The sequence below is a fragment of the Melospiza georgiana genome, chromosome 3, assembly GCF_028018845.1.
Source record: "Melospiza georgiana isolate bMelGeo1 chromosome 3, bMelGeo1.pri, whole genome shotgun sequence".
Classification (NCBI taxonomy): Eukaryota; Metazoa; Chordata; class Aves; order Passeriformes; family Passerellidae; genus Melospiza; species Melospiza georgiana.
In genome coordinates this window covers 14,984,796-15,009,058 of record NC_080432.1, presented here as the reverse complement: position 1 = coordinate 15,009,058, position 24,263 = coordinate 14,984,796, and the positions used below count along the sequence as shown (strand labels likewise).

General features: G+C 44.7%; 2 protein-coding genes across 4 annotated transcripts; one reads left to right on the top strand and one right to left on the bottom strand.

Moving 5' to 3' along the window:
- Nucleotides 1–409: 409 nt before the first annotated feature.
- PPP4R3B (protein phosphatase 4 regulatory subunit 3B) lies at nucleotides 410–20,553 on the bottom strand. 3 transcript variants are annotated; one of them, XM_058019564.1, is made up of 16 exons: nucleotides 20,176–20,553; nucleotides 18,775–18,830; nucleotides 12,565–12,663; nucleotides 11,475–12,095; nucleotides 8,545–8,622; nucleotides 8,261–8,377; nucleotides 7,528–7,644; nucleotides 7,054–7,185; nucleotides 6,539–6,641; nucleotides 6,005–6,046; nucleotides 5,595–5,753; nucleotides 4,812–4,981; nucleotides 4,087–4,226; nucleotides 3,416–3,579; nucleotides 2,788–2,990; nucleotides 410–2,109 (listed from the first exon to the last, which is right to left on the bottom strand). In XM_058019564.1, the coding sequence occupies exons 1-16, from the start codon at nucleotides 20,315–20,317 to the stop codon at nucleotides 2,014–2,016; spliced, it is 2,439 nt and encodes an 812-aa protein (XP_057875547.1). In that variant the 5' UTR covers nucleotides 20,318–20,553; the 3' UTR covers nucleotides 410–2,013. The 3 variants fall into 3 exon arrangements, with proteins under 3 accessions (XP_057875547.1, XP_057875548.1, XP_057875545.1); XM_058019565.1 differs by having other exon boundaries at nucleotides 2,788–2,912; nucleotides 3,416–3,600; nucleotides 20,176–20,552; XM_058019562.1 differs by having other exon boundaries at nucleotides 3,416–3,600; nucleotides 20,176–20,551.
- Nucleotides 20,316–20,783, top strand: LOC131080837 (kinetoplast-associated protein 1-like). The gene has a single exon (XM_058019419.1). The coding sequence runs from the start codon at nucleotides 20,316–20,318 to the stop codon at nucleotides 20,781–20,783; it is 468 nt and encodes a 155-aa protein (XP_057875402.1).
- The last annotated feature ends 3,480 nt before the right edge of the window (nucleotides 20,784–24,263 follow it).

The window sequence follows — 24,263 nt, the reverse complement described above, 5'->3', positions numbered from 1 at the left end:
CTCTTCTGCCCCTCAGGTGAGTGAAGGCACATCCCAGGTGCCTGCTGCTCTCATGGCCTGGGAATCTTCTTTACTGCTGGAGACAGAACACACTGGGAAGCAAAGCAGCTCCAGAGTGAGCACACGAGGATGGTGCAGCAGCTTCTGTACCAGCAAACACTTCCTTGGCTCTGGAGCTGATGGCTGCTCCCTCAAAGTCCTGGAGCTCTCTGGGGACAACTCCACTGTCCCCAGGTCCATCAGAGCACCTGTGTCTTGCTCACACCTTGGGAAGAGCTCACCCATTCCCTTTGGGATTCCATCCAGTGGTATGAAGTTACTGCTGAAACCTTAAACAATATCCTACAACAGCCACATTGAGAAGTCTGAGTTCACTTACCATGTGTAACAAACCAAACAAAAGCAATAATTATGGAATTACAGGGTCACATTTTAATTCCTGAATTTTACAGTTCAGCATTAATATCACCACATGTATACAAATGGTGTAAAACAAGTACAGTGGTATCTTTAATACAAAATAAACTTCTGTTTTATGGAAAAAACTATACTTCATATCTACACAGACAGCCCATCTTTTCCAAACAAGAGCTAAAATTAAAACTAACTACAAAAATCTCCAAAACAGAGAAACTGCTTCAGTTTAAACTATTCCAGGAGAAATGGACCCATAACACGTATTACAAGTGATCTATGTGGTGGATTGCAGCTGGTTCCATCTTGAACATCTCTGACACAGTCGCTGGGAAATCTCCTCTCACTCAGTCATGATCTCAGATCACATATGGGCAAACTAACATTAAAATATTTACAGTTCATGTGCTGCTCTTGAAAATAAAACCTGGACTGTTTGCCTCTGTCACCTTGCCATGAACTCCCCTATTCCTGTCACAGTTCACTCACCTATGTGGAATGTGCTTTTGTGTTTTAAAAAAGCAGCTTTTGTACCACCCCGGGTTCAGGTGCTGCTTGTGGATTCCATCTCCAAGCCCTCAAGGCGTTCTCCTGGCAATAATCCTGTCTTGGTCCAAACTGCTTTGGTGTTAAATGCTGCTCAGTCCATCACTGAAAAACCTGGGAGTGTTTGTTATTCCCACCTCAAGCATGCAGCTCCCAAACAGAGGAACAGCTGCTCCAAGAGGACAGCCCTTGGGACACGTGGAGCACGTTGGAATTCAGGCCCTGCCCAAGCTGAGGGATGTGCTGGGTGCAGCCTCACCATGACACAAGCAGCTCCTGCAGAGCCTTGGGAAGCCTCTGCTCCTTGCCATGGATATTTCTGGATGTCTCACTGACAAAACAAGCAAAACCTTCCGTTTTGAATCCAGCTTCCATTCTCTCCTCTTGGAAAATACAAATTAAAACTTCTTTGAACTGTTTTAAACAACTCAACATGCACTATAACTGCAGCGTCCCTCCCTCCAATCATGAGAAATGCAGTTTAGTTGGTAATAAATGGTCCCAAAATATGGATTGTTCTTATGCAAACAGAGTTAGTTTTCCCTTAAAATTTTTTTAAAAGAGGCATTGCTAAAAGAACACAACTGACAGCACCATTACAAAATTAAGATTACTGGGTTCAAAATTTAAGCTTCAATTTTTTTTCCTAGTTCTGTTAAACAATGGGGAAACCCTGCAATATTTTTTAAAAAGTGTTACCATACCTTTCCCTCCCCCTTTCCCTCCCGACACCTGAGACTTTCCTTGCTGAGAAGCCATCATCCAGGTTCTGAGAATACTAACCCACCTTTTTTTTTTTAATTTTTCTTTTTTTTTGACAGCCTGAATGGCAGACTCCTTACTTTCTAGAAAGACATTAAGTTCCTTGGAAGATTTGTGTTTACAGAACTAACCCTTTCTAGCTGATACACCGAGTTTCTTTTGCTACTCCTTGTATTATCTTATGTACTCATGGGAGAAAGCTTTCTGATTCAGATTTTTTTTAGCTCTTAAAACAGTTGCAGCATTTGAAACCCCATAATAAAAGTTCTTATTCCAAAGTTTTGGTTTCTTTTATGAACCCAGACGAGGTCTTTTCCTTGGAGATGTCTCCTCCTCTTCATCATCATCTTCATCATCAGGATAATCCACTAGCCCAACTAGACTTCCCTGCCAATTAGAAAAGGAAAAAGGAAGTTTTTATATTGAAGAAGTACCTAGAAAGGTGCAAATTTTGAACAAAACCTCCAGCCAACCCATCCAGGGCACTCCAGCCTTTGGCATTCCAAGTCTCATTTGTCTGGAAAATGGGTTTGAAACTCAAACTGCAAAATGTGCTGGAGCTTCCTCACTGCTCTGGGTCTGGATTGGTAATTGTTTAAAGACCACTTTCAGCCCAGTGGGACAGACACAAACTCCAGTGTGCAGGCTGACATCCCTTTGTGCTCAGCCTTAGGGTGGGCAATCACTCCCTGCTGCACTGTCCTGCAGTGCTCAGGAGCTCCGTGGCTGAGGATTCCAATAATGCCCAGCTCAGTCAGGCACCACCCAGGGCTCACTCACTGCATTTGCCTCCTCTAAAGCACTGGGCAATTCCCCAGCCACTAACAGAGGCACTAACAGAGCTCCCAAAAACCCCAATTTCCTGTGTACATCAGATACACAGAGCAGCAAGTGAGCAGCAACAAAAAGCAAAAAACAGTGAAATGCAGAGGGTGTGGGATGAGACTGCACCAACAGAGTCCAGCCCCACTGAGCCTCCCCGGAGCAGTGAGGGATTCACTGCAGGGCTCAGGGTGAATTCATCCCCCCAGGGAGGTGCAGCTGTTCCCCACAGAGTTCTCCCACCTTGGGGGCTGGCACTGCCGGGCTCAGGGCCGTGCTCTTGGAGGAGGAGCCGTTGGAGCTGGCTGGTGATGTCTGAGCTGCCACGGATTTGCTGTTTGCACCGTTCGCACCGTTGGCTGCGCTGGCTGAGTGGGAAAAAGTGAATTTGAATCCCCCAGCTGAAGTCCTTTTTGGAAGATTCTCTTTGTCTTCACTCTCCTTAGCTGAGGGACAAACATTGTCACACTTAGGTATCAGCTGCACACCAAGGAGTACAATCCACATCACAGTGCAATCGCAGGAGACAGCCAGCAGGGATTTTGGTTCCAATTCTGCTGCAATTCTCAGTTCCCCAACCAAGCCCATCCTGAGCCCACCAGCAGCAAACTGAGCAGGGCCTGGATGCTGAGGGCACGGGGACGTGGCTCACCTGGAGCACACAGGCACATTCAGAGTCCTGCTTTTGGATACCATTTAAACTCCTTATTTAATCCTAAACTGGCTTGTGAAGACACATTGGGATGTCAAGACTCAATTACATGGAACACCCTGTGCTGCTGCTCGAGGTACAGAGCACAACCACGGGTGAGTGTGGGTGATACTGCCATGGAGCACTTCCAGTGCCAACAAGCTCAAACACAGTAAATACCTTTTTTAGTTTCCATAAATTTCTCATAGCTATCTGGAAAATCATCCTCCTGTTTTGACTTCTCAACTGGAGGTACAACAGCTTCGCCTTCTTCCTCTTCATCTTCATTGAACCACATTTCTTCATCCTCCTCCAAGGCTCTGGCATCCCTGCGGAATCTATTGCTACGCAATATGGATGGGACACTGTAAGAGACACACAGGGATCCCAGCTTGGCTGCTGCTTCAGGCTTCAGAAATGCCTCCAGAGCTTCAGAGGGAACTCAGCGCATTTTGAGAGGGCAATGCAGCTCCAGCTCTGGTTCTGCCCTCACCCCAGACTCACCAACACCCCAGCTGATGATGAGCCTGACTGAATCCCAAATTAGAGTGACAGAGCAACATCTTGCTCTTCTCTTAGAGAGTCCTCTCTCTTCTCTAGAAACTCTCTGGTGTTAATTATTCCAATACTCTAGAGTTTTCTGACCATAACATTCATTCCACTGGCCAACATCAGCTCTGCTACTCTTGGCCACAAGGAAAGGCAGATGGGGCTTTCCTCTAGTCCAAGAAGTTTTCACCAAGAATGAACCCCAACCCCAGTCCCAGCTCCTGCTGCCCTCTGGGAAAGGAAAAAGCAAGGAGCAGAGCAGCAGCCCCTGCCAGGCTCAGGACACAGAAACTGAGACCTACCTGTTCAGCTTCTGGCTTTGTCGATCCTTTTCCTGCTCGTATTTTGTCTTTAGTCCCTTGAAGGTCTGAACATACTCAATAGATTCAAGTGCATTATAGAAGTTTTCAACTATATGTGCAATAAGGGACTTAATATCTTCCTGCAGAAGAACAAAACAGGGCTTCAGCCTCAAATGGGCACAAGCAGAAGTTCAGAAAGCTTTTGAGTTTACCTTGGAAAGTAACTGATTTCTTGCCCAGAGCCAAAGCATTATTGTACAACATTATACAAATGTGAAGCATGAAATCAGATTTACCCTTAATAAATAGATGAGATTGAGAAATAATTATAAGGCTCCCCATAGAAAGAGACAATGGACCCAGCAGTGTCCCAACTGTAATTGTGACATTTCAGTTAAACAAAGATGTTTTATGTAGGAGAGCTGTGCCCTGTCCTCCCCACAGGCTCCAGCTCTCTCCAGTCCTCAGCATCTACAGCAGCCCATGCGAGACCAGGAACCTTTTAGTCAGTCTCTTACCCTATCAGGCAAACCCTACAATTCCTAATGTTCTTCTTGCTGGAAAAGACAGCAGCTACCATATCCTACAACTAAAAACCACCCTTCACTTTCACAGACCACGAAGATTGCCAGCAAAGCCTCGCACCCATGAAGGCAGTGGCCCAGGAGCTGCTGCAAGTCCTGGTTTCCCAAGGGTGCCCCTGTGAGGGCTGCAGCTGCACTCACCACGCGGATGAACTCGAAGAGCTCGATGACAGCAGAGTTGAGCAGGTTGTAGCGAGTGCCGTTGTCCAGCAGGGCGTTGATCACGGGCTCAAAGAGGTTTCCCTTGGTGATGTAACGGTTGTAGAATTCATCCTTCAGCCCAATTATCCTCCTCATAAAGCGAAGAGCACCTGGGGGAAGAAAATTCAAGGAGTTAACAACCACATGCCTTGTGGAAAGAACTGAAACCCCTCATGTTACCCAGAGGAAGATAGGCCCCAGTCATGGACACATTTTGTGAAAAATCCTTTCCTTAGGATTTTTTCTCCTGAGAAGCTGAGAGGCCTCAGAAACAAAATGTAAACAATGGTTGTCTGCTGCTGTGGAATGCAACAGGTGCATCTGTGATTGGTCTCATGTGGTTGTTTTTAATTAATGGCCAAACACAGTCCAGCTGTCTCAGACTGTCTCAGTCAGTCACAAGATTCTATTATCATTCCATTCCTTTCTATTCCCTGCAAGCCTTCTGATGAAATCCTTTCTTTTAGTATAGTTTTAATATATCATTTACTTTTAATATAATATATATCATAAAATAATAAATCAGCCTTTTGAAACATGGAGCCAAGATTCTCATCTCTTCCCTCATCCTGGGACCCCTGTGAACACCATCACAGGCCCCCAAACCCAGAGCATTGCAATCTCACCCACACCCATTAACACAAACCCCAAGTGTACACTGAACACCTTCAACATAGCCCCACCATGCCTGGAGGAAGGAAATCACAAGAGCTCCATACTCACACAAGGCCAGAAATGTGTGTTTTGAATTCATCAATACCAGCACTCTTCTTAGCAAATCTTTGTTCATAATGTAATTCTTGATGTGATATGTGTGGTGTTCCACACAGAAAGTAAGCAGCTCCAAAATTAAGGCAAGTAGTTGTGCTGTTTGGTAATTATCTGCAAGAAAAAGGAACAATTTCAACTTTCAGTAGCAAGGTTGTCTAGGAAAAGAAAATCCCACTAACTTAAAAACAGATGAAAATGTTCCTTCAGCTGCCAGTTATTTCAAGTGAATCAAACACACTTTTTTCTTCAGTAAAAAGTATTAAAAGAAATAAAATATGGGCATGCCTAACTTTTTTTTCTAATAGAGTACCATACACAGCACACAAGGCAAGTTTCAAAACTCAAAGTAAATTCAGACTTACCAGGACAAATTGTATTACTCTTAGTGGATCCAACTACTGCATCTGATAAAGAGAAAACAAAAAAAATCAGAAAAAGGTTTTCAAAGCACTGTCAAGATTTAAAAGATGTGAATAAACAAACAATCAATTCTACCAAGTAGTCAGATTTTTCATCAGATCAAATGTTTGTGAGCTACAGGGACATAAACACACAGCAGGAATGCAGCCAGGTGAGACTTCTCTATTTAATTTATCTTAGTTTTAAATCCATCTAGGTGAAAATGTATAACCTAAACCTTAGGAATATGATATAGAATAAAAGCACCAATCCTAAATTTTTCAAATACTGCATTAAAATGAGTGCAGTCTAATTTACAGACACTGCATTTTAATTACAGACACTCTCTGCTCTACAGGAAGTATTTTTAAATACAATTAACAATTGTACATTAGCATGATTAACATCAAGGAAGTGCAGCAAGGACCAGCACTGTCAGTCACTGCCAAACACTACAGGCCTGAAAGGAAGAAAAAGAAAATGGAAATATTCAGTACCTTTTTCACATTTATCCTCTGATGTATTGGCCAGAAGTGGAGCAGTGAGAACGTGCATACAATGGTTGTAGAAGAAATTGAGAAATTCACTCTTTTCTGTTTTCTAAAACAAAAATAACTCTATTAAACACTGGGATTTATACACAGGCTTTTAAATAAGAAATAACAGTAACACAGGAAACAGTCCATACAAAATTCTAGCTCCTTCAGGTCTGCCTGTATACCTGTTGGGCCTGCAGGACTGTGTTCAAGAAAGATCAGTTTTTGCATTTTGGGAGAACTAACCAAGCTCACCATCACCAAAAGATCCCCACCATGCAAATATCTACTAAAAAAACATCAACTCAAAAAGCTTGACAAAACTTTTGTTAGGAAACACCTGCCCAATGGCCCAAAATGGAACCATTAAGCTTATTTCTGGCTTGTTTGAATTCAGTATCAGGGCAAACACAGAGAATGTCAGGTTTTCAGCTCTGCTGAGACAGTGCAGCATCTGTACCCCCACACCTCCTTACATTGGCTGTGGCCAGCATGTTCTCTGGGTCAATCAGAGTTCTCAGCAGCCCCATTAACTGCACAGCTCCCCCCAGCTCTGGGTCTGTGTCACAGATCATCTGCTCAATCACCACGTTGATGAGGAGGATGTCCTGCAGAAAAATCCCAAACACACACACCACCCAAGTTAGACACAGTTTCAAGAGTGGAAATTCATTTCCATAGTCTCTGTAATTTTTTGAAGACAATTTTAAATTAAACTGAAGAATTAAGAGTTGCATTTGGATACAGAAATTCTGGCAAGCACAACCCTCCACACTTACAACTCTTGTTAGCCAGAGTTCCAAAACTGTAAACCCATACAACAGCAACATGCTCAGAGATGTCTGTATATTAAACCTACTTTTTCCTGTACTTCTAGAGGTTTGTTTTGCTGTTTTATTTGTTTCCTCCTTGCCCAAAGACTCAACAAACTGCAAACCACTGGGACTTACATCATCACTCTGCTGGGCCTCTTGCATCACAAATTCTCGGACCATGGATGGGCTAAATTCTACTAGATAAGAAAATATATCTGTAGCAGCAGATCTAACTTGCAGATCATCCATTCCCTAATAGAGAGAAAAACTGATTAGCAAGAAAAAATTAAGCTGGTATTTATTATCAAGTAAAGCTGAAAGTAATAGGTAGTTTTAAGTTTTGGGAACATCTCATTACCAGAGTTTCTATGAGAAGCACAGTAATAGGGTTACAGAAAAACAACAATAAACCAGCAAAATGAACTGCAATGTTCAGGCAGCAACAGCTGCTCCAACCACAGGAGTGAAAGAAATTCTGTTTTCCCACTGCTGATTAGGACAGATTAATCTGCTAACGACAGGATTATGGGATCTTTTGGGAGGAACCAGCCAACAGTTCAAGATTATCTAAAAATACTTCTTTGGCCCTGGGCCAGCAACAACCACAACAACAATCCAGCTGCACAAAGAGCCTCTGCCAGTTTTTACACCCCCTTGTCCCAGGGACTGTGCTGATCACAGAGTGAAAATGCTCAGAGCAGCCAGGTCAGGTATCTCAGAGCTGGGGCAGCCTCTGTACTGGGAATGCTCCAATCAACTCCCACTCCCAAGAGAACAAAACTGACACTGAGGGGCTCAGCAGAGCCAAAACTGCCTCAGTGGCTGCAGCTCTTCTACTTGCTTAAAATCAGCTTGAAGTTTCACTCACCATAACAATTTCAAGAGCTGGAAGAATTCCCAACTTTGCCAAAGTTTTGAAAAATGCATCTCTGTTCTGAGGTTGTAACGTCTGAGAAAAGGCGCAGAATTCCTTGAAGAAGTTCACCTGTCACACAGGGAAAGGGAATTCGAGCATTTGGGTCAGAAAACTCTCTGAAAGGACCAAACAGTCACATTTTGGGGCAGAGTTTGTGTACAGAAATCCCTCAGGGACTGCAGGAGAGTTTCCCTCTGACCCAGAGCCCTGGAGGCAGCACAAGGGCTGGCACTCACCAGTTCACACCGTTTGTCATCGTCTGTAGCTTCGTCTGTCAATTGTGCAAAAACTTCTGATAAAAACTTCTCGTCTTCCTGTGTAACACACAAAAGGAACACACCTTACACAGAGCCTCTGGGAAACAACTTCCACCCCTACAGGAGTCAACTCTGCAGAAAGTCCAGCTCTCCATCCAATTCATCCCAAAGAGACAAATGCCAGAGCACACATCCAGTGGGATCTCTCCCAGGGCACTGTTTCAGCATTCCCTCTGAGCAGCAGCTCCAGGAGAGCAGAGCCAGGTGAAGCTGAGCTCAGTGATGGTCCCTAAAACTGCAACTACAAAGGGACAGCCAAGGGACAGCTTTGCAGCCATGTCCCCAGTACCTTACTGACAATAAAACAACCTCTCCCACATGCTCTGCTTTGCCAAGCTGGGAAACTTTATGGACTATTACTGGGTTTTCACATTCACATCCTCTGTTACCAAGAGATATTTCAGCATATGCAGGAACACCTCACTTCTTGCAAAGCATTTCAGTTACCCCAAAAGATCAAGAGGTACTCAAAACCCAGGGTGAACATCAGCATCTCTGAAGGGTTCAGACACTTTCTGTCCTTTCACATTGAAAATAGTGTTGGAGTTCTCTCAAATTCAAATGTTTCTGTTACCTTATAAAGACAATATAAATCTGACAGCAAACAGTAACATGCTACAGCTGTACAAAATTTTGCATCACTGAATCACTTCAACTCAAACTCGTGCATTGAACAAAAATGAACAGAACAGCAGCATTCCAAAACATATACATGAACTTTACATTGCATAACACAGAGTGTGCTTACCTCTCTATTTTGCTGTGTGCTGTCACTAAAATCTGTCTGCTTTATTACAGTAACAATACAGAATTTTTACAGTTACAGCAATGCCAACCAAAAACTGGCAAAAAAACTCTTTTCCTGACAATTTTCAAATGTGGGGATAGAAGTGCTTTACAAACAAATGATACCTGGAATCAACATCACAGGGAGTGCAACATACACAGATTTAGTAGTTTATTTTAAGCTTTGCTGGCTTAAACAGCTTAATTAAGCCTGGTACAAAAAAAACCCCAAAGCACACTACAATCAACAGCAGATAGAGCAGGAAATCCCTACTGTGCTAGCTGAGCACAGAAACATGTCCTGCCTGTCTAGGGCTGCTGTGTCCTGAAGCAGGGGATGGATGGATGGAAGGATGGAGGTTCCTTTCCCACATGGCAGCCCCAGCAGCAGCACTGGGCTCTGGTGCTCTGTGGCACTTACAAAGGAGCTTTGCTGCCTGGCAAACCCAATCTGCTGCTGCTCCTCTAAACTGCCTCCTCCAGGGAGCATTGCCAGTGTATTTAGGGTAACAGGATGTCCCATGTGTTTCCCAAACCCAAAGGAGATTTGGAGTTCTTGTGCCCAACAAGCTGATTTGCACCACAGGCCTGTGAAAGCACTCCTGGACCTCAGGTCCCCACGAGCTCAAGTGGGAATTTTCCTCAAGTGGGAATTTTCCTCAAGTGTGCTGTAACATCTTTTCCATGTGTGCTTCTTCTCAACCTGTAATTCTCAAGGGTCAGCATTATCTGTAAATCACCACACATCTCATTCACAGGCTACAGAATCAGCAGGCAAACCTGGGTGCACATACTCCATCTATGATGGCAAACCCAGCAAGGAACTGTCAGAGAATTTCAGAACCTTCTGCAAGGAGTACTCCAGGTAACAGCAAATCTGAGTTCTCTGTTGCTGCACAATTAAATATTCAGTACTACAGAGCCCCAATGAAAAAAAAAAACTCTATACTTAAAAATCTCTAAATGCAAACAGGACTGTGGTGTCAGGAGCATAATACTGAATTTATTTTTAGTTTTTGAAAATATATGCAAAAGAATTTAAAGGAAAATCTTTAACACAAAGTTAATAATTTCGCAAGAGATTTAATTTTTTGTTTCTTTCTGCTATTAAGCCACAAAAATAGTAGAAAGAAGCCAAATAGCATACTCATGAAATTCTCTGGAATTACTGTTTTATTTTCCAGTCCTTTATTGAACACTTTACCGTATTTCACCCATATCTGAACTCTTTAACATATTCAATATGGATGTTATGGATGTCCAGTGCCCCTTTCTCTCCACCATTTTTACCCCCTTCCTCTTTTCCTCAACTCTCGGTGTTTCACAGAGCCTCTCCACAAGAGTATGGGGTGAGTATGTGATGTACCCTACACAAATGGACCATTTTTGGACACAGATAAACAGAACAAAGCCACCTGGGTACCCATGAGTTTGCACAACACAGCAGCAACTGAAAACCCCAAAATGCCATGAATTCACCCAGCTCTTCACTGAGGCTCCTTCCAGGGTCCCAACCACCTTGGAGCCTCTTCTGCCTACAAAGTGTGCAGGACAGTTTTCCATTAAGTAACAGCTAGGTTATTTATTAATTAATACTTCTGGATATCTGTATGAAAAAAACCCCCAGCAACCAGTTACCTAATCTTTAAGACAACAGGAACATATGAAATTAGTACCATGATGAAACAGCAGTGCAACAGGAATGGTTCTGAACATGCTCTTTAGAATCACAGATCCAGAATTTGTCACAAAACCAGCACAATGTCCCTAATACAGAATACAACAAGTTTCCTGTTCTCTAAATACCTACACAAACTTGACCAAAAATTGTATATTGCTTGGGAATCAAGGAGAAAAATCTTCAGCTTTACAACCCATTAAAAATATTATTATACTCACCTGAAATGTACCTCTTCAAAATACAAAATCAAAGGTATCAGAGAGCAGGGCAAACATTCAAAATATTGTGCAAATGATGTGTGTGATTAACTGCAATCCATTTTGAAACTACAGCTACAGGTATCTACAAACAATCCATCCAGACCATATGAAGAACCACTTACCTGCAACATACTGACAATCTCAACTTTGTTGAAGAAAATAAAGGAAGTGAGGGTAGAAAGAAAATTCTCTTCAAAAACAGATGGTGTCGGGAGGATGATGTCCTGAATATACTGTACCCTGTAAGTCTGGTGGATTTTTTGCCTGAGTTCAGAGTCTGTAATAGGAATAACCTCCTTAAATTTTGCTGTTTTGGTCAAGAACTCCCTGTGCCGTTTTGGCTGAGCCAAAGAAGGATCATACTCCAGGCATCCAACCACATCCATGATGCACTCGTCAGAGAACATCACCTCAAACAGAGTTGCTTTGTTGAGGAACAAAATCCCTCGAATAATTTCGTACAAATGATGCAAACCTTCGGTGTTCTCTAAATTCTCACAGACTTGGAAAAGCTGCAGCAGTTTTTTAATGTAGCCCTCGTTCTCCAAGGCCAGGGCCAGCTTTTCCCTGCGGATGGGTGAGGAAAGAACAGAGGTAACTAGGTCAGCAATCTCTTCAAGTTTGTTGAGTTCACAAGTAGGAAGGTCAATCAGAGGACTGGTTTCAGGCATCTCCTCGATGTGTTCCTCTTCTGACTCTATCAGGTCCTGTGTGACTTCCACTGAAGGATCCTTACCCTGAACCTGAGGGAAGAGTGCACACAGTTACTGTGTGATCCCAAAAATGAGCAGGTCAGGAACCAAAGTAACAACATATCCCAGCTGCAGTGGGATCTGAGCTCTCTGGTTCTTACAGCACATTTGCAGTTCCACAGCACCCCAACAAGCTGCTTCTTCCTCTACCTGAGGCCAGCTGGGAGAAGGACAATTAAAGCCTGGAACTCTGGCAGTCCCTTTCTAATAAACACAATCACACCAATGGCCCCAGAACACCGACCACCTGAGTCTCACCATTACAGGGATTTTACCAAGGCCTGACATTCAATCATGAGAATAACAACTGGTGCTCTAAGCAGGGGCAATTTAAGACCTTGCACAGAAAAGAACAAATATTTGCTTGCTTTACAAGCAGGTTTGAAAAGGATGCACAAATACATCAAGTCACAGAGACACTAAAACACCTGGAAAAACAGCATGTTTCAATTTACTGTACCTGGCAAATTTTTTCCCAAATTTCATCACAGCCAGCTTTTTCTTGGAAACTCAGTGCTAAATCATAGTTCTCTGCTTCTGACCAAACAATCAGGGTGTCCTGTTTGAGATAAAACCAAGAAAGTTAATAAATTGTTTCTGAAACAGGTCTGCAGTACATATTAACCTCTACTCCTTTAAAGCCAATGTCTACAAAAGAAATAAATTTAAAGTTACATTTGTCAAAAAACCAATAAAACGCTAAAATATTATCTAACCCATTCTGCCATACATGAACTTTCTTTCTTGTTATTTTATGACCACTACCTAAGACAAAACACATTTAAAGATACTATTTTTCATATCCAAGTCACTTATGATGGCATTTTTCTGCAAGATACATTTTTTGAGACAACAGCCTTGAAATGGGAATGCACACACTAGATTAAGCAAACCTACAATATAACAAGTTAAGTGTTTTCATATTCAGTAAGATTAAAACAAATCCTCCAAGATTTCAGTTTTTCCCTCAGAAAGTGTTTATATCTAAGTGAGACATAATGCCTAGTTAACGTTCAAATATTCCTTTCTGAATTAAAAGCCTTACAGCCCAAATAATACAAAACTCCCAGGTTCTTACTGAAGTTACAACCATCTTGCCAGTTATTGACATTTGAGCCAGGTTTTCCTTCTGTTACTATTGTCTCCATCAATTCCATTTGTGCACTTGCACAGCAGACCTGGAAGTTTTGATGGAATTTCTGAACAGGCTAAAATGGTTTTGGCAGAGGCTTTATTAGGACACTTGCTGCTGTCTTGTAAGGAATGCAAGTCTGTACTTCAACTTCATATATTCAGTTGAATATTTATTCAAGGCAATACAGACTGGTTGTGGTTTAACCCAGCTGCCAAGGAAGTCCCACAGAGCTGCTCATTCACTTCCTCCCACCACTGGGATGGGAAGGAGAATCAGGACAAGGTGAAAGTTCTGTTTTTGAGGTAAGAACTGTTTCAAAAATGAAATAAAGTCAAATATAATGAGCTATTGTAATAGTTACAGCAAAAAGAGGAAGGGGAAGAAAGGAATAAACCCTGACAGGTAAGCGATGCTCAGCACCACCTGAGCAGTGATTGACCCCTCCTGGCCACCCCCCAGTTTATCCCTGTTATCCCAGTATGGAACATCCCTCTGGCCAGCTCAGCTGTCCTGGCCAGGTCCCTCACAGCTCCCTGGGCAGCTCCTCAGAGCCAGAGCACGGGGAACTCACCAGTCCTTGCCTGAAGGGAAGCCCTGCTCAGCACCAACTACAGCATCCCTGTGCTGTCAGTGTCACTGTCACCCTAAACCCAACCACAGCACTGCACCAGCTGCTGGCATGGAATGAACTCTGTTCTAGAGAACAGTTCCCCATCCTACAGCAAACTCATCTTCATATAAAAATATCCAAACCGAGCAGCTCTCTGCTAACTATCCAGAATATTTGATGAACTCCAGAAAACTGTTCAACATTCCAAGTCTGACTTCCACAGTTACCACATATTTTTAAATATTGAAGTGTTTTTTAAACACTAGCAAGCTTTTGCTTAATGGTCAGTAAGGTTATTAATTCCCACATTTACAACATTCAATATTCACCACACAACTCATCAAGGCTGGTTAAGTCTTTAGACCACTTTTAGTGAACACAAAATATTAAGAGTGGCATCTTTAAGCTCAGTAAGGAAACCCAAAGAAACACCTGATGATATTCCTTAGGAAGCTTCAGGGGCAGTAAGTTTGTAAAGGCATTATCTGGGCTTACACAGGTCAGGGAACACTCCTGTACTTCCAGCTGTGAGGGGTCTGACATCTGGGAAGGACTGCTGGCATGGGACAGCAGGTTCCCTCTCCATCAGCAGCTATTTGGAGAACACACATCTGTCTCAACAAACAACTCCCAGCTGCCACAGCTACCACTGGAACATCAGTGAACATCAGCAGCACTGATACAGCATTAACTCTTCATTTCTACAGCAATCCTAATTTCTCAATACCCATGGGGAGTTGTATCTTGGGGGTTTTGGCTTTGCCCTTTTTTTTCTTTGAAAATAAAGTTAAGAATAACATCACCGTTGACAAATGCCTACCAATAGATCCATTTCCTTCTCCCAAAATAATAACAGGGCACACTAAAGACAATGGAATTTGCACAGACAATTTTTTCCTTTCTTACTAATTTTTACACATTTCTTTAGAGAAAAAGTTTCCCTGTTGTGGATAGAACAGGATTCAATGAGTGAACAGAGTTCACTGTGGTTTCAGCACTGTTGTGAATTGTTTATTTGTATTACAGTGTCCTATATTACACTTGCACTTTTCTCCTACAGAGAAATACTAATAGGGAGGCTCTCTGCTGTCAGGCTCCACTCACAGCTGGTCCAAGCTCTTGGAGCTGACATGGTTTTCATTCCCAGCTGTCCCCCCTCATCTCCAGCCCAGGACCTCTGGATCTCTGTATTTACCTTGTGCCATTTCACAGGCAACAACTCAACTGGGCTTCAAGGGAAAAATAATAATTGTCAACTGCATGCATTGAAAAGCTTCATCAGCTCCCTGATCTGGTTCTTGTTCAGAGATTAATAAAACAATAATTCTTAAGTACAATTTGAAGGCTGCTACAGAATTCCAAATCTGAAATGTTTACCTTGAAACATTCTGTGCAAGTGCTGATGTCCTGACACTCAAAATCAATGCACTGCAGGTAAGCTGAGCCTCAGAGGTGCTCCACTGAACAAAGAAGGACACACACACTCAGCAGCCCTATTCCATAGCCCAGGATGATTCAAGTAAGAGAATTAATGCAGTAACTTAAAATGACTCCAGGCACCCACGGACTGCAGTCAAAAATTTGTGAAAATTCTCCAGTTCCTGAATGGTACTTGTTACAATCTGTACTGCCCACACAAAGCAGAAGTTATATAAGCTTTTCCAAAAATAATTCAGAAAGACTGAAAGATGGTTTCAACAGAAAATAATTGTCCAAAACCAATATAAGATGTACTCATCTGGCACACACTTCCTGCATGACCTCAGACAACCTACAAAGAGCAGACAGACAGACAGACAGACACCTTCCAGGCCAGGCTCCACCACCTGCTCAGAGGCCATGCTGCTCCATCCATGAGCAATAGCAACGTTCCTTAATTCACTCAAGTACCATAAAGGCAAAAGAGATTAATTCTGAACAAAAACTGAAACTGAGAGCTGTTCAAACCCTTCTCCAGTGCTGGTGTGCACAGTGCCTGCTCCTCCACCCCTCCATGTTCCTGCACCACATCCCCATGCCAGGAGCAGTGTGGGGAACACGTGGGGATGAAACGAATCCAGCAGGAAGACATGTTTCAACTGACTCAGTCACACATCCAACCTGCCTCTGGATGAACCAGGAGTGAAGAAACCCTCTGGCAACTGCTGGGGCTGGCTTCAACAGCACCCCTGCAAATGTGATAAATCCTGGCCACCAGGAACTCCCAGTCTGCCTTGAGCAAAGAGTTCTGTGGTCACACAGTGATGGAAACTCTGGCAAAAACAGGATCTGCACACGAGCTCCATCTCAGAGCTGCAAACAGAGCACACCCAAGCAAAGGTAACAGCAGAAGGCAGCACTCCCTGTAAGGATTTCTGCAGCAGCTCCATTTCTTCAGCCACGGACTGGCTCTCCTGCCAGCTCTGCCAAGGAACAGTAACCTCAAGCAGAGGCTGAAACATCACATGGGTGTGGTGGAACCTTTAAAAGCACTCCTGCCAGAGCCTCTAGAACACATCTGAGCCTGCCCTCTGGCTAACCAGGGGTGTCCAGCAGAGGTGTGTAACTCCCAAAGCCTGTGCCCCAAAATCCAGGGGGACCTGAAGCTCTCCAGGCTCTCATGTTTCTGCATTCATCTAACTAGAGATAATTTACATTGTATGCTGAGCAGCTTGGCACGTGTCTGACCCATCCAAGCTGAATTTCCCTAGAGAAAGGGAAAGTTGTGATGACAGAGTGCCCAACACCTGGGCAGGATGAACTCCCCAGGAACCACAAACAGGACTGGAGCAGGAGGTAACAGGCCTGTCCTGTTTGGGGTTAGTCAACAGCTCCAGCACGACTTGGCACTAACAGTGCAATACTGGAAGTCACAGACTGATGCACAGCACCAAAAATCAGTGCTGGTTTCCTTTCTTCACAGGACGCTGTTATGCAAACCACAATGAAGAGTTAAGCACCCTCTGAGTCCAGTAAAGTCATTTACATGACAGATGTGCAGGCAGGGCATGCTTCTTTTCCATCCAGCTGCACCACCCTGCAGCCTTCCCCAAATCCAAGGCCATCAGCTCCCCAGAGCCAAGGCCATCAGCTCCCCAGATGCAAGGCCATCAGCTCCCCAAAGCCAAGGCCATCAGCTCCCCAAAGCCAAGGCCATCAGCTCCCCAAAGCCAAGGCCATCAGCTCCCCAAAGCCAAGGCCATCAGCACCCCAAAGCCAAGGCCATCAGCTCCCCAGATCCAAGGCCATCAGCTCCCCAAAGCCAAGGCCGTCAGCTCCCCAGATCCTAGGCCATCAGCTCCCCAGATCCAAGGCCATCAGCACCCCAAAGCCAAGGCCATCAGCTCCCCAAAGCCAAGGCCATCAGCTCCCCAAAGCCAAGGCCATCAGCACCCCAAAGCCAAGGCCATCAGCACCCCAAAGCCAAGGCCATCAGCTCGAGAACAATGCTCTGGGTCAGCTAAAAGCTGCACAAGGTTGTACAAACCTTAAGGAGCAAACAGTGAAGCCTTCTGCCACATGAACACAAAAGTGTAAGTATCAGAAATAAAGCCAGCCAAAATAAACCTCAGCTTGACTGTTTCTAAACTATGATCTACCTTTTCCACAAGAAAAATGGTAACAGAAGTTACCTAAGTCACTTAAAACTGCTACCATTTAAGTAAAAAAGGCCTACAATTAACCAGTTGTGGTTTCAGGAAGCAGGGTGTGAAGGGAAGCATTTTAAAACTTTACAGCAACAAAATCTGCATTTATATTTCACTATGTATAGGTTTCCTGCAGTAAACAGGAAGCAGTTCAAGACTCTTGGCTTCTGGAGCTCTGCAGAGCTCCTTGCTCAGCATGGCCCCCCAAGGAAAGCCTCCAGCCACCAACCCCTAACCAGTGAAGAGTAGAAGCCACAGACAGCAAACAGCCCCTGGAAAGGCTGGCCCAAAGCTCCACCTCACTCCTAACCCAAAGGGAGCCAACCCATGTCCACAAGATAACAAAGTCTCCTTCTCACATTCTCACACTGTAACTTGTCACTATAACAGAACCCTCAAAGATGTGTGCCTCTGTGACTTAGGAAGAACAAAATTACTTTTCTACAGAGCTGAAACACTCCTGGATACCATAAGGATAAAAAACAAGTATCAGCCACTGAAGGAACAGAGACTCTACCGTAGAACAAAGGAGCAGAGAGAAAAAACTCCAGAAAACCCATGAGAACAATGCAGGCAGAGACATCAAAAATGCATGCTGAAAAAGGGAAAACAATAAAAGCAGAAGAGATTCAGTAAGCTGATTTTTTTCAGTGGATGAAACAAAAATAACCTATTAACAGAGCTCCCAAGTGTTTTACTTTGTCTTGCAGGAGGTTTACTCCTAGGAAAGGCAACTCTCACCATGGCTTGTGGCCTTACCCAGGACAGCAGGAGCCTTCAGGGCTAAAAATAAAAACTAAACAGCAACAACAAAGAAAGGAGTCCCACAAAGACAAATTCCTTCATGTTATTTCCAGAAAAAGAACTCAATAAATAAATAAATGCACTTCAACAGAGCTGGTCAAAGTTTTGCCTCTCTAATTTTGCAGTTATTTCAGATGGCCTAGCATGGGAGACAAAAGTTACACATACACGTTTCCAACTATCCTTCCTGTAATGATTTCAATATTTCTCCAAATTGCACATATTATCTTCAAAGCCTAAAGTCCAAAATGTATTTTTCTAGAAGACCCACACAATAATTTCTAGAAGGCAAAGTGATCAGCACCCAGAGGCTTCTCAGCAATTTTTTCACCTCTAAAAAACACCTATAAATTTTTTTCACCTATAAAAACCACCCTCAATAACTGCATGTCCTCCCGCTTTTCCTTTTTCCTGAAAAAATGCAATTACTCCAAGCACAAAACAATTCCTCAGCACCAGCAACCAGAGATAGTAAAGCCTAGCAATAATACTTGCCTGCTGTTTTTGATATGCAGTATTTGGATTTATCTTCGATTCTAACAGTAGTGAACCTGAAAAAGGTATGAAGAGAGATTTACTGAATCCAACAAAACAAACATCTCCACACATCTCACACCACTGCCCACGTGCCAGCCAACAGACTCTCAGCTTAATCCAAATCTCACAGAAAATCCACAAGAACCGCCTCCTTTAAATATAATTTCCTAAAATAAGCCAGGTAAGACAAAATTCAACAGGAATATCCCTACTAAAATACATTTTTCTCCTTTATTTTAGTAGAAAATCCACTGTAGCACTCCTTTCTCCTGAAATCTGGTGCAAGAACCAGCTATTTTGATGGAATTTTAGGCCAACTATAGAAATTCCAGCGGGTAATGTGCTGCCCAGCATAAAAATGTTTTTGTCCAGAGCAGCCACGTGGGCCACTTGCTTTGACTCCCTTCAGCTGCCCTTCAGAAGTGAATCACCCAGCTACTATAAACGCAGGGACTTCATCTTGTGTATGCAAGCAGTGTATGTCTCCTGGCAACAGCTCCGGAGCAATTTATACCAGTCTTAGGTGGTTTATTTAGCACATTAGCACCTGTCGGCTGACAAAGTGGGCAGCACGTACCTCCCCCCTCTAAAAAAGACCCTTTAAGGTGACTTTAAAGTGCAATAAAACACAAGGGATGCCACCCGACTGGAACACAAGCAGGGAATTCCTGAGGAGAAAAAGAGCGACAAACAAATAACTTTTTTTTTTTTTTTTTTCACAGCGGTAAGGAAGGGAGGAAAAGAGCACCTGAAAAGCAAAGCAAAGGATATTGCTGTGAAAGAGAACAAAATGTCCTCACATGTCACGGCTTCAGCTCTGCTCGGGCCGAGGAGCTGCAGCTGGCTGGGTAACAGCGTGGAGCTGGGTCAGGGAGGTTTAGGATGGATATCAGGGAAAGGTTCTCCCCCAAAGGGGGGTCGGGCACTGCCCAGGCTCCCGGGGAATGGTCCCGAGGCTACCAGAGCTGCAGGAGAGCCTGGATAACGCTTTCAGGGACACGGCGGGATTGTTGGGAGCCCCAAGCAGGGCAAGGAGATGGACTTTGATGATCCCGATGGGTCCCTTCCAGCTCAGCATATTCCAAAATTCTATCAGCTGGGAGGGGGAAAGTCTTAAGACCACGGTAGCAAACGCTGCTGTGGCTTGTGTGGTAAGGAAACTTCACACGATCCGCAAGATAAGGGAAGGCACGGAGAGTGGAAATAATAACAATAACAACAATAATCCTCTGGGGTGTCCCAAGGGAAGGCACCACCAGCCGAGCCCGGCGATGGTGGGGGGCGGCCCCGGCGGTCGGGGCCCGGAGCCGGGCGTGGGGCGAGGGGAAGCGGCCTGGGCAGCCCCGGCCACGCTCTCACCGTCCGACTCGGCGCGCACTAGCAGCGACATCCCCTTCAGCCGCTCCACGTAGCTGGAGGAGACGTGCCCGGTGCCCCTGTCGTCCCATTGCCGATCCTCGTTGAGCGTGTAGACCTTCACCCGCCGGCGGGTGTCCGACATGGTGCAGCCCCGGGCCCGCTCCGCCTCCGCGGGGGCGATGGAGCGAGGGCGCCGGGGAGCAAGCGGGGCCGCCGGGCCGCTCAGGGGCACCGCGGGGCCTTTAGCGCGCCGCTTCCCATGGCGAGTCAGCGCCGCCGCGCCCCGGCCCGGGCCTCGCTGGCGCCGCTCCGCCTCAGCAGCTACTACAGCGCCGCCGCCATCTTGTAACCCGGCTCGGGCCGCCTTTCTCTTCCTCCCCGCCCGGGCACGGGCTCCCCTCGCAGGGGCTACGGCGGCCGCCCGCTGCCGCCGCGCCGCCGACGGGACGGCGGCCACAGGGGCGGGGCCGCGGGCGGGGCCCGCGCGCGCTCCCTCACGGCGCCGAGGCGGGAACGGGGAGGGGGCGACAAAATGGCGGCTGCCCTCACCCGCAGCGGGGTGTGGGCGCAGGGCTGTCTTTGCACACCTTAGGCGTCTTAAGGGCTGACATGTTCCCCCGAAAAAACGTAATTTTCTTTTTTCTTTTTAATTTTTTTTTTTTGTTTTAAAGTCTGTCTACAAGCTGGTGCCACCGCTGACGAAACGCACGCCTTCCCCCCTCATGCCACAGCAAGTGCCACCCACCGCCGCTACACAAAACGACGGGGGAGCTCCGCGCCCCGGCCAGGGTAAATTGAAACAGCACACGCAATTGAAACAGAGTTTCAATTTTTAAGAAGAAAAGGTGTCCCCTGCATCACAAAACGGCAGAAAGGTTAGTGAGCAGCATCTCCTTACAGCAGCAGCCATACTGTAGCACGCCGTCTGTGCCTGCTTTGTATATCTCCACACAAGGCTCGAAAGCTAAACTGAAGGTAAAGCTTCACAAAAGAGAGAAATGCGCTTAATTAACCCTCACACACAGCGTACAATTTAAGACAGACCACTTGCCAAGCATCGTGGAGTCTGTATATAAAGTTTTCAACACTAAATACCATCTACACGTTTCCTCTGTACTACAAACAAAAAAATAATTACATTTCTATGCTTGTGTAGGAATAGGGAAAAAGGACTCAAAAGTGTTCAGGGAATAGAGCTGTGTGAAACAGCGGGAAACTGGGGATGAGGAGACGCCCGACTGTGTCTCCAAACCCAATTTTTGAGGCTCTGAAGGGAAGGAAGGAGGGAGGACAAGTTCTCCTGAGGCCAGGGTGTGCCCCGTTCCCAGACAAAGCCAGACTTTCCTGGTTCTTGCCTCACGGTGAAAGCAGTCACACCGGTAGGGCTCCTATTCACACCACTGGCATTTCTCTGCTCTCAGGTTCAAATGTGGTTCCAGAGGAAGGGAAAGAAAGTGTTTCCAACAAATTCTGCCACTCAAAGTAACTATCTGCAACTTATCCAAACATTCTCTGGGCAGGTTTAGAAAACTTTAACATCTAAGTAACATTCAAGTCTCAGCTTTTGCTCTGATATTCATTGTAGCAGGCCTCTAAGATTCAGTCACCAAGAAAACACAAGATAACACCTCTGAGAATTATCCTGTACACTTCTATTTAGCTGTATAGGAGCACACCGTGTGCATCATTATGGATAATAGTGAGTCAGTAACTATAAAAAGACCATATTAAGTGGTTTCAAAACCCTGGAGTGAGAGTCACATGAGCCAGTTTACAGTCAGGTTCCAAACAAGCCTTCCCTGCTGTGTTTTACTCACAAGGTATTACAAACTGAGCGTATTTCTACCTTAGAGAAAGCTCAGTAAAAAGCAAACACACAAAAAGGAACACAAACCCCAATGGCCACAGCATATTTCTGCCTCAGGACATCTGCTGCTCATGAACTCTCTCTCCCCTCTGCACGACTTCTGTGCGTGCTTTTGGGCTCTTCAAACCAAATGCACAAAAATAAAAGCATGACTTGTACTCATGATTAAATGCAGCACTTCTCAGGATATATAAAACACAAGAAACCGCAGCAGAGTATTTTGGAGCAAATTCTTAGAAGTGAATAGCTACAGAAAGGAGTATGTGAATTAGAATTGGCAGGAAAAACTATTTCTCATGCTTCAGCTGTGAAGTAAATCCATGATCTCTCTAGGCATGAACTCGATTACCTCTGTAGAAAAACATCACTCCAGAACACGGTGGGATTGTACCCACTCAGATCTGGGGCTTCTCTTTACCCAAAACAGCATCCAGGGGGTTTGTGAAGCCCAGCACGACCCTGCCATTGGTACCCACAACCCGTGAGTCCATTCTGGGGGCTTGGCCTGGACAACACACACAGTACTTGTCCCAACAAATGTCACATACTGGATTTAAAGCAGGCTAAGACCAGGAAAGCAGCAGAGTCTCTGCTCCTTAGGACACACAGAAAGCAAAGCAATGTTTTCCACGGTGGTGCTGCACCTGCCAGCAGCTCATCCTTCCCCATTAGCCCCAGCAAGTTATCAGTGTTGAGAATTCTGTTCTTCACCAAAGAAAGGATTTCATTAGGGCAGACAGTACAAAGAGCAACTCACAAGTGTCACTACATGAGCAGCAGAGAACTCCGTTTTTTGATTTCCAAAGCAAGACAGGCAACTTGTTCCTAAATCACTTAAAATTTCTTGGAGTGGAATTAAGAGACTGTATCATTGCCTCTGGCAGGTAACCCCAGAAGTACAATTAGGCCAGCTCTTATACTTTTATGATAGCACTTGTAATGTTTATTGCTGGCATTTAAGGCTACCCCAGCTCCTGACTCTTTGCATGAAAACTTCAGACTTTTCAAATAAAAGCATTTCTGGCCCTGCTGAGCTGCTGCAATGCTGCTCCTGCCCAGCTCCACTCTCCAAGGCAATTCCTTTCAATGGCTCCATTTAAGATCAGTCATTACAGAAGCTAATTATGCTGAGCAGTAAGAAAGAAGAAATAAATCACTATTTCAAACACAACAAACCACCAGCTGTGAAAGGACTGAGCTTGTTCTCTGGAGCACTCTGCACCCACCTGGTTTCTGATCATGGCTGCTCCCACCTGAGCCGAGCTCCTCCAGCCTGGGATGTCCTTCCCTCCAGGAATGGTCAGAGCAGCAGCACTTGCTCAGCTCCTGGCTCCATGGAGCTGCTCACTCCTCAGGTAAGAGAGAGCAGCCTTCTGCTCCTCCCAGCCACTTCCCAAAATGCTGTTCCCCACCCCTTCCCACAGGGCCTGAAGCTGCTTCCAGATGCACCAAGCCAGGCTGACTGTACAGGTTCTGCCACAGCAACATGAAAGCCATTCTGCTCCTTTATCATCATCCACCAAACACACAAGGCCAGGAGCTGCTTTACTGAGAGCAGCTCCCCAACACAGCCTCACAAATCAGTGTACAATAAAGGCAGGTAAACCTTGGAAAACCACTCAGATTGGGGAGGTCCATTTCTGGGAAGAGTTACTAGAAATGGCAACATGTGAGTTTCTGCTCAGGGACTTTAACACTGACCTACATAATTTTATTAGCACTATTCATATGTAACAAGCATGTATCAGTCAAGTGTCACAGTAAGAAGTGACATCTGAATTCTTACTAAGAAATAATAAGACACAGCCCTCAAAAAGGAGGAAAGATTTCCTTGGCAATCTTTTCTTCAATCTATCCAAACTTGTTTCAATTTTTCAGTCTTACATGATGAAAGACAGAGACAACTACAGAGCAGCATACCAGCAATTTTGTTCTTCTTTAATACTTTAACTTAGAATAAAAAAAGGAGTAATTTTAACTGTACATTCCCACTTCTCCTCTCCCCAGTGCTTTGTTTTTTCTTTCAGGTGGTTCAGAGCCCACCTGCCAGTTGATTTTCTTATTAGTCCTGCATACAAATTGTTGAACATCAGAAGGACCCTGTTTGATTTTCAAAGTCTGTACCTCACAGTAGAAAAACAAGTCATTCGCATGAGCCCCTGGGAAATGTTTTGAAGTCTAAAAGAGATCAGTGAACTCACTGATGCAACATAATTAATAG

Excerpts from the sequence above, each read along its gene's own strand:
- LOC131080837 (XM_058019419.1), top strand. The coding sequence starts at position 20,316 with ATGGTGCAGCCCCGGGCCCGCTCCGCCTCCGCGGGGGCGATGGAGCGA.
- PPP4R3B (XM_058019562.1), bottom strand. The coding sequence starts at position 20,317 with ATGTCGGACACCCGCCGGCGGGTGAAGGTCTACACGCTCAACGAGGAT. Across the intron at positions 12,096-12,564 it reads TTTGGGAAAAAATTTGCCAG|GTTCAGGGTAAGGATCCTTC; the intron begins GTACAGTAAATT and ends CTCTTCCCTCAG. Across the intron at positions 8,623-11,474 it reads AGATTGTCAGTATGTTGCAG|GAAGACGAGAAGTTTTTATC; the intron begins GTAAGTGGTTCT and ends TGTGTTACACAG.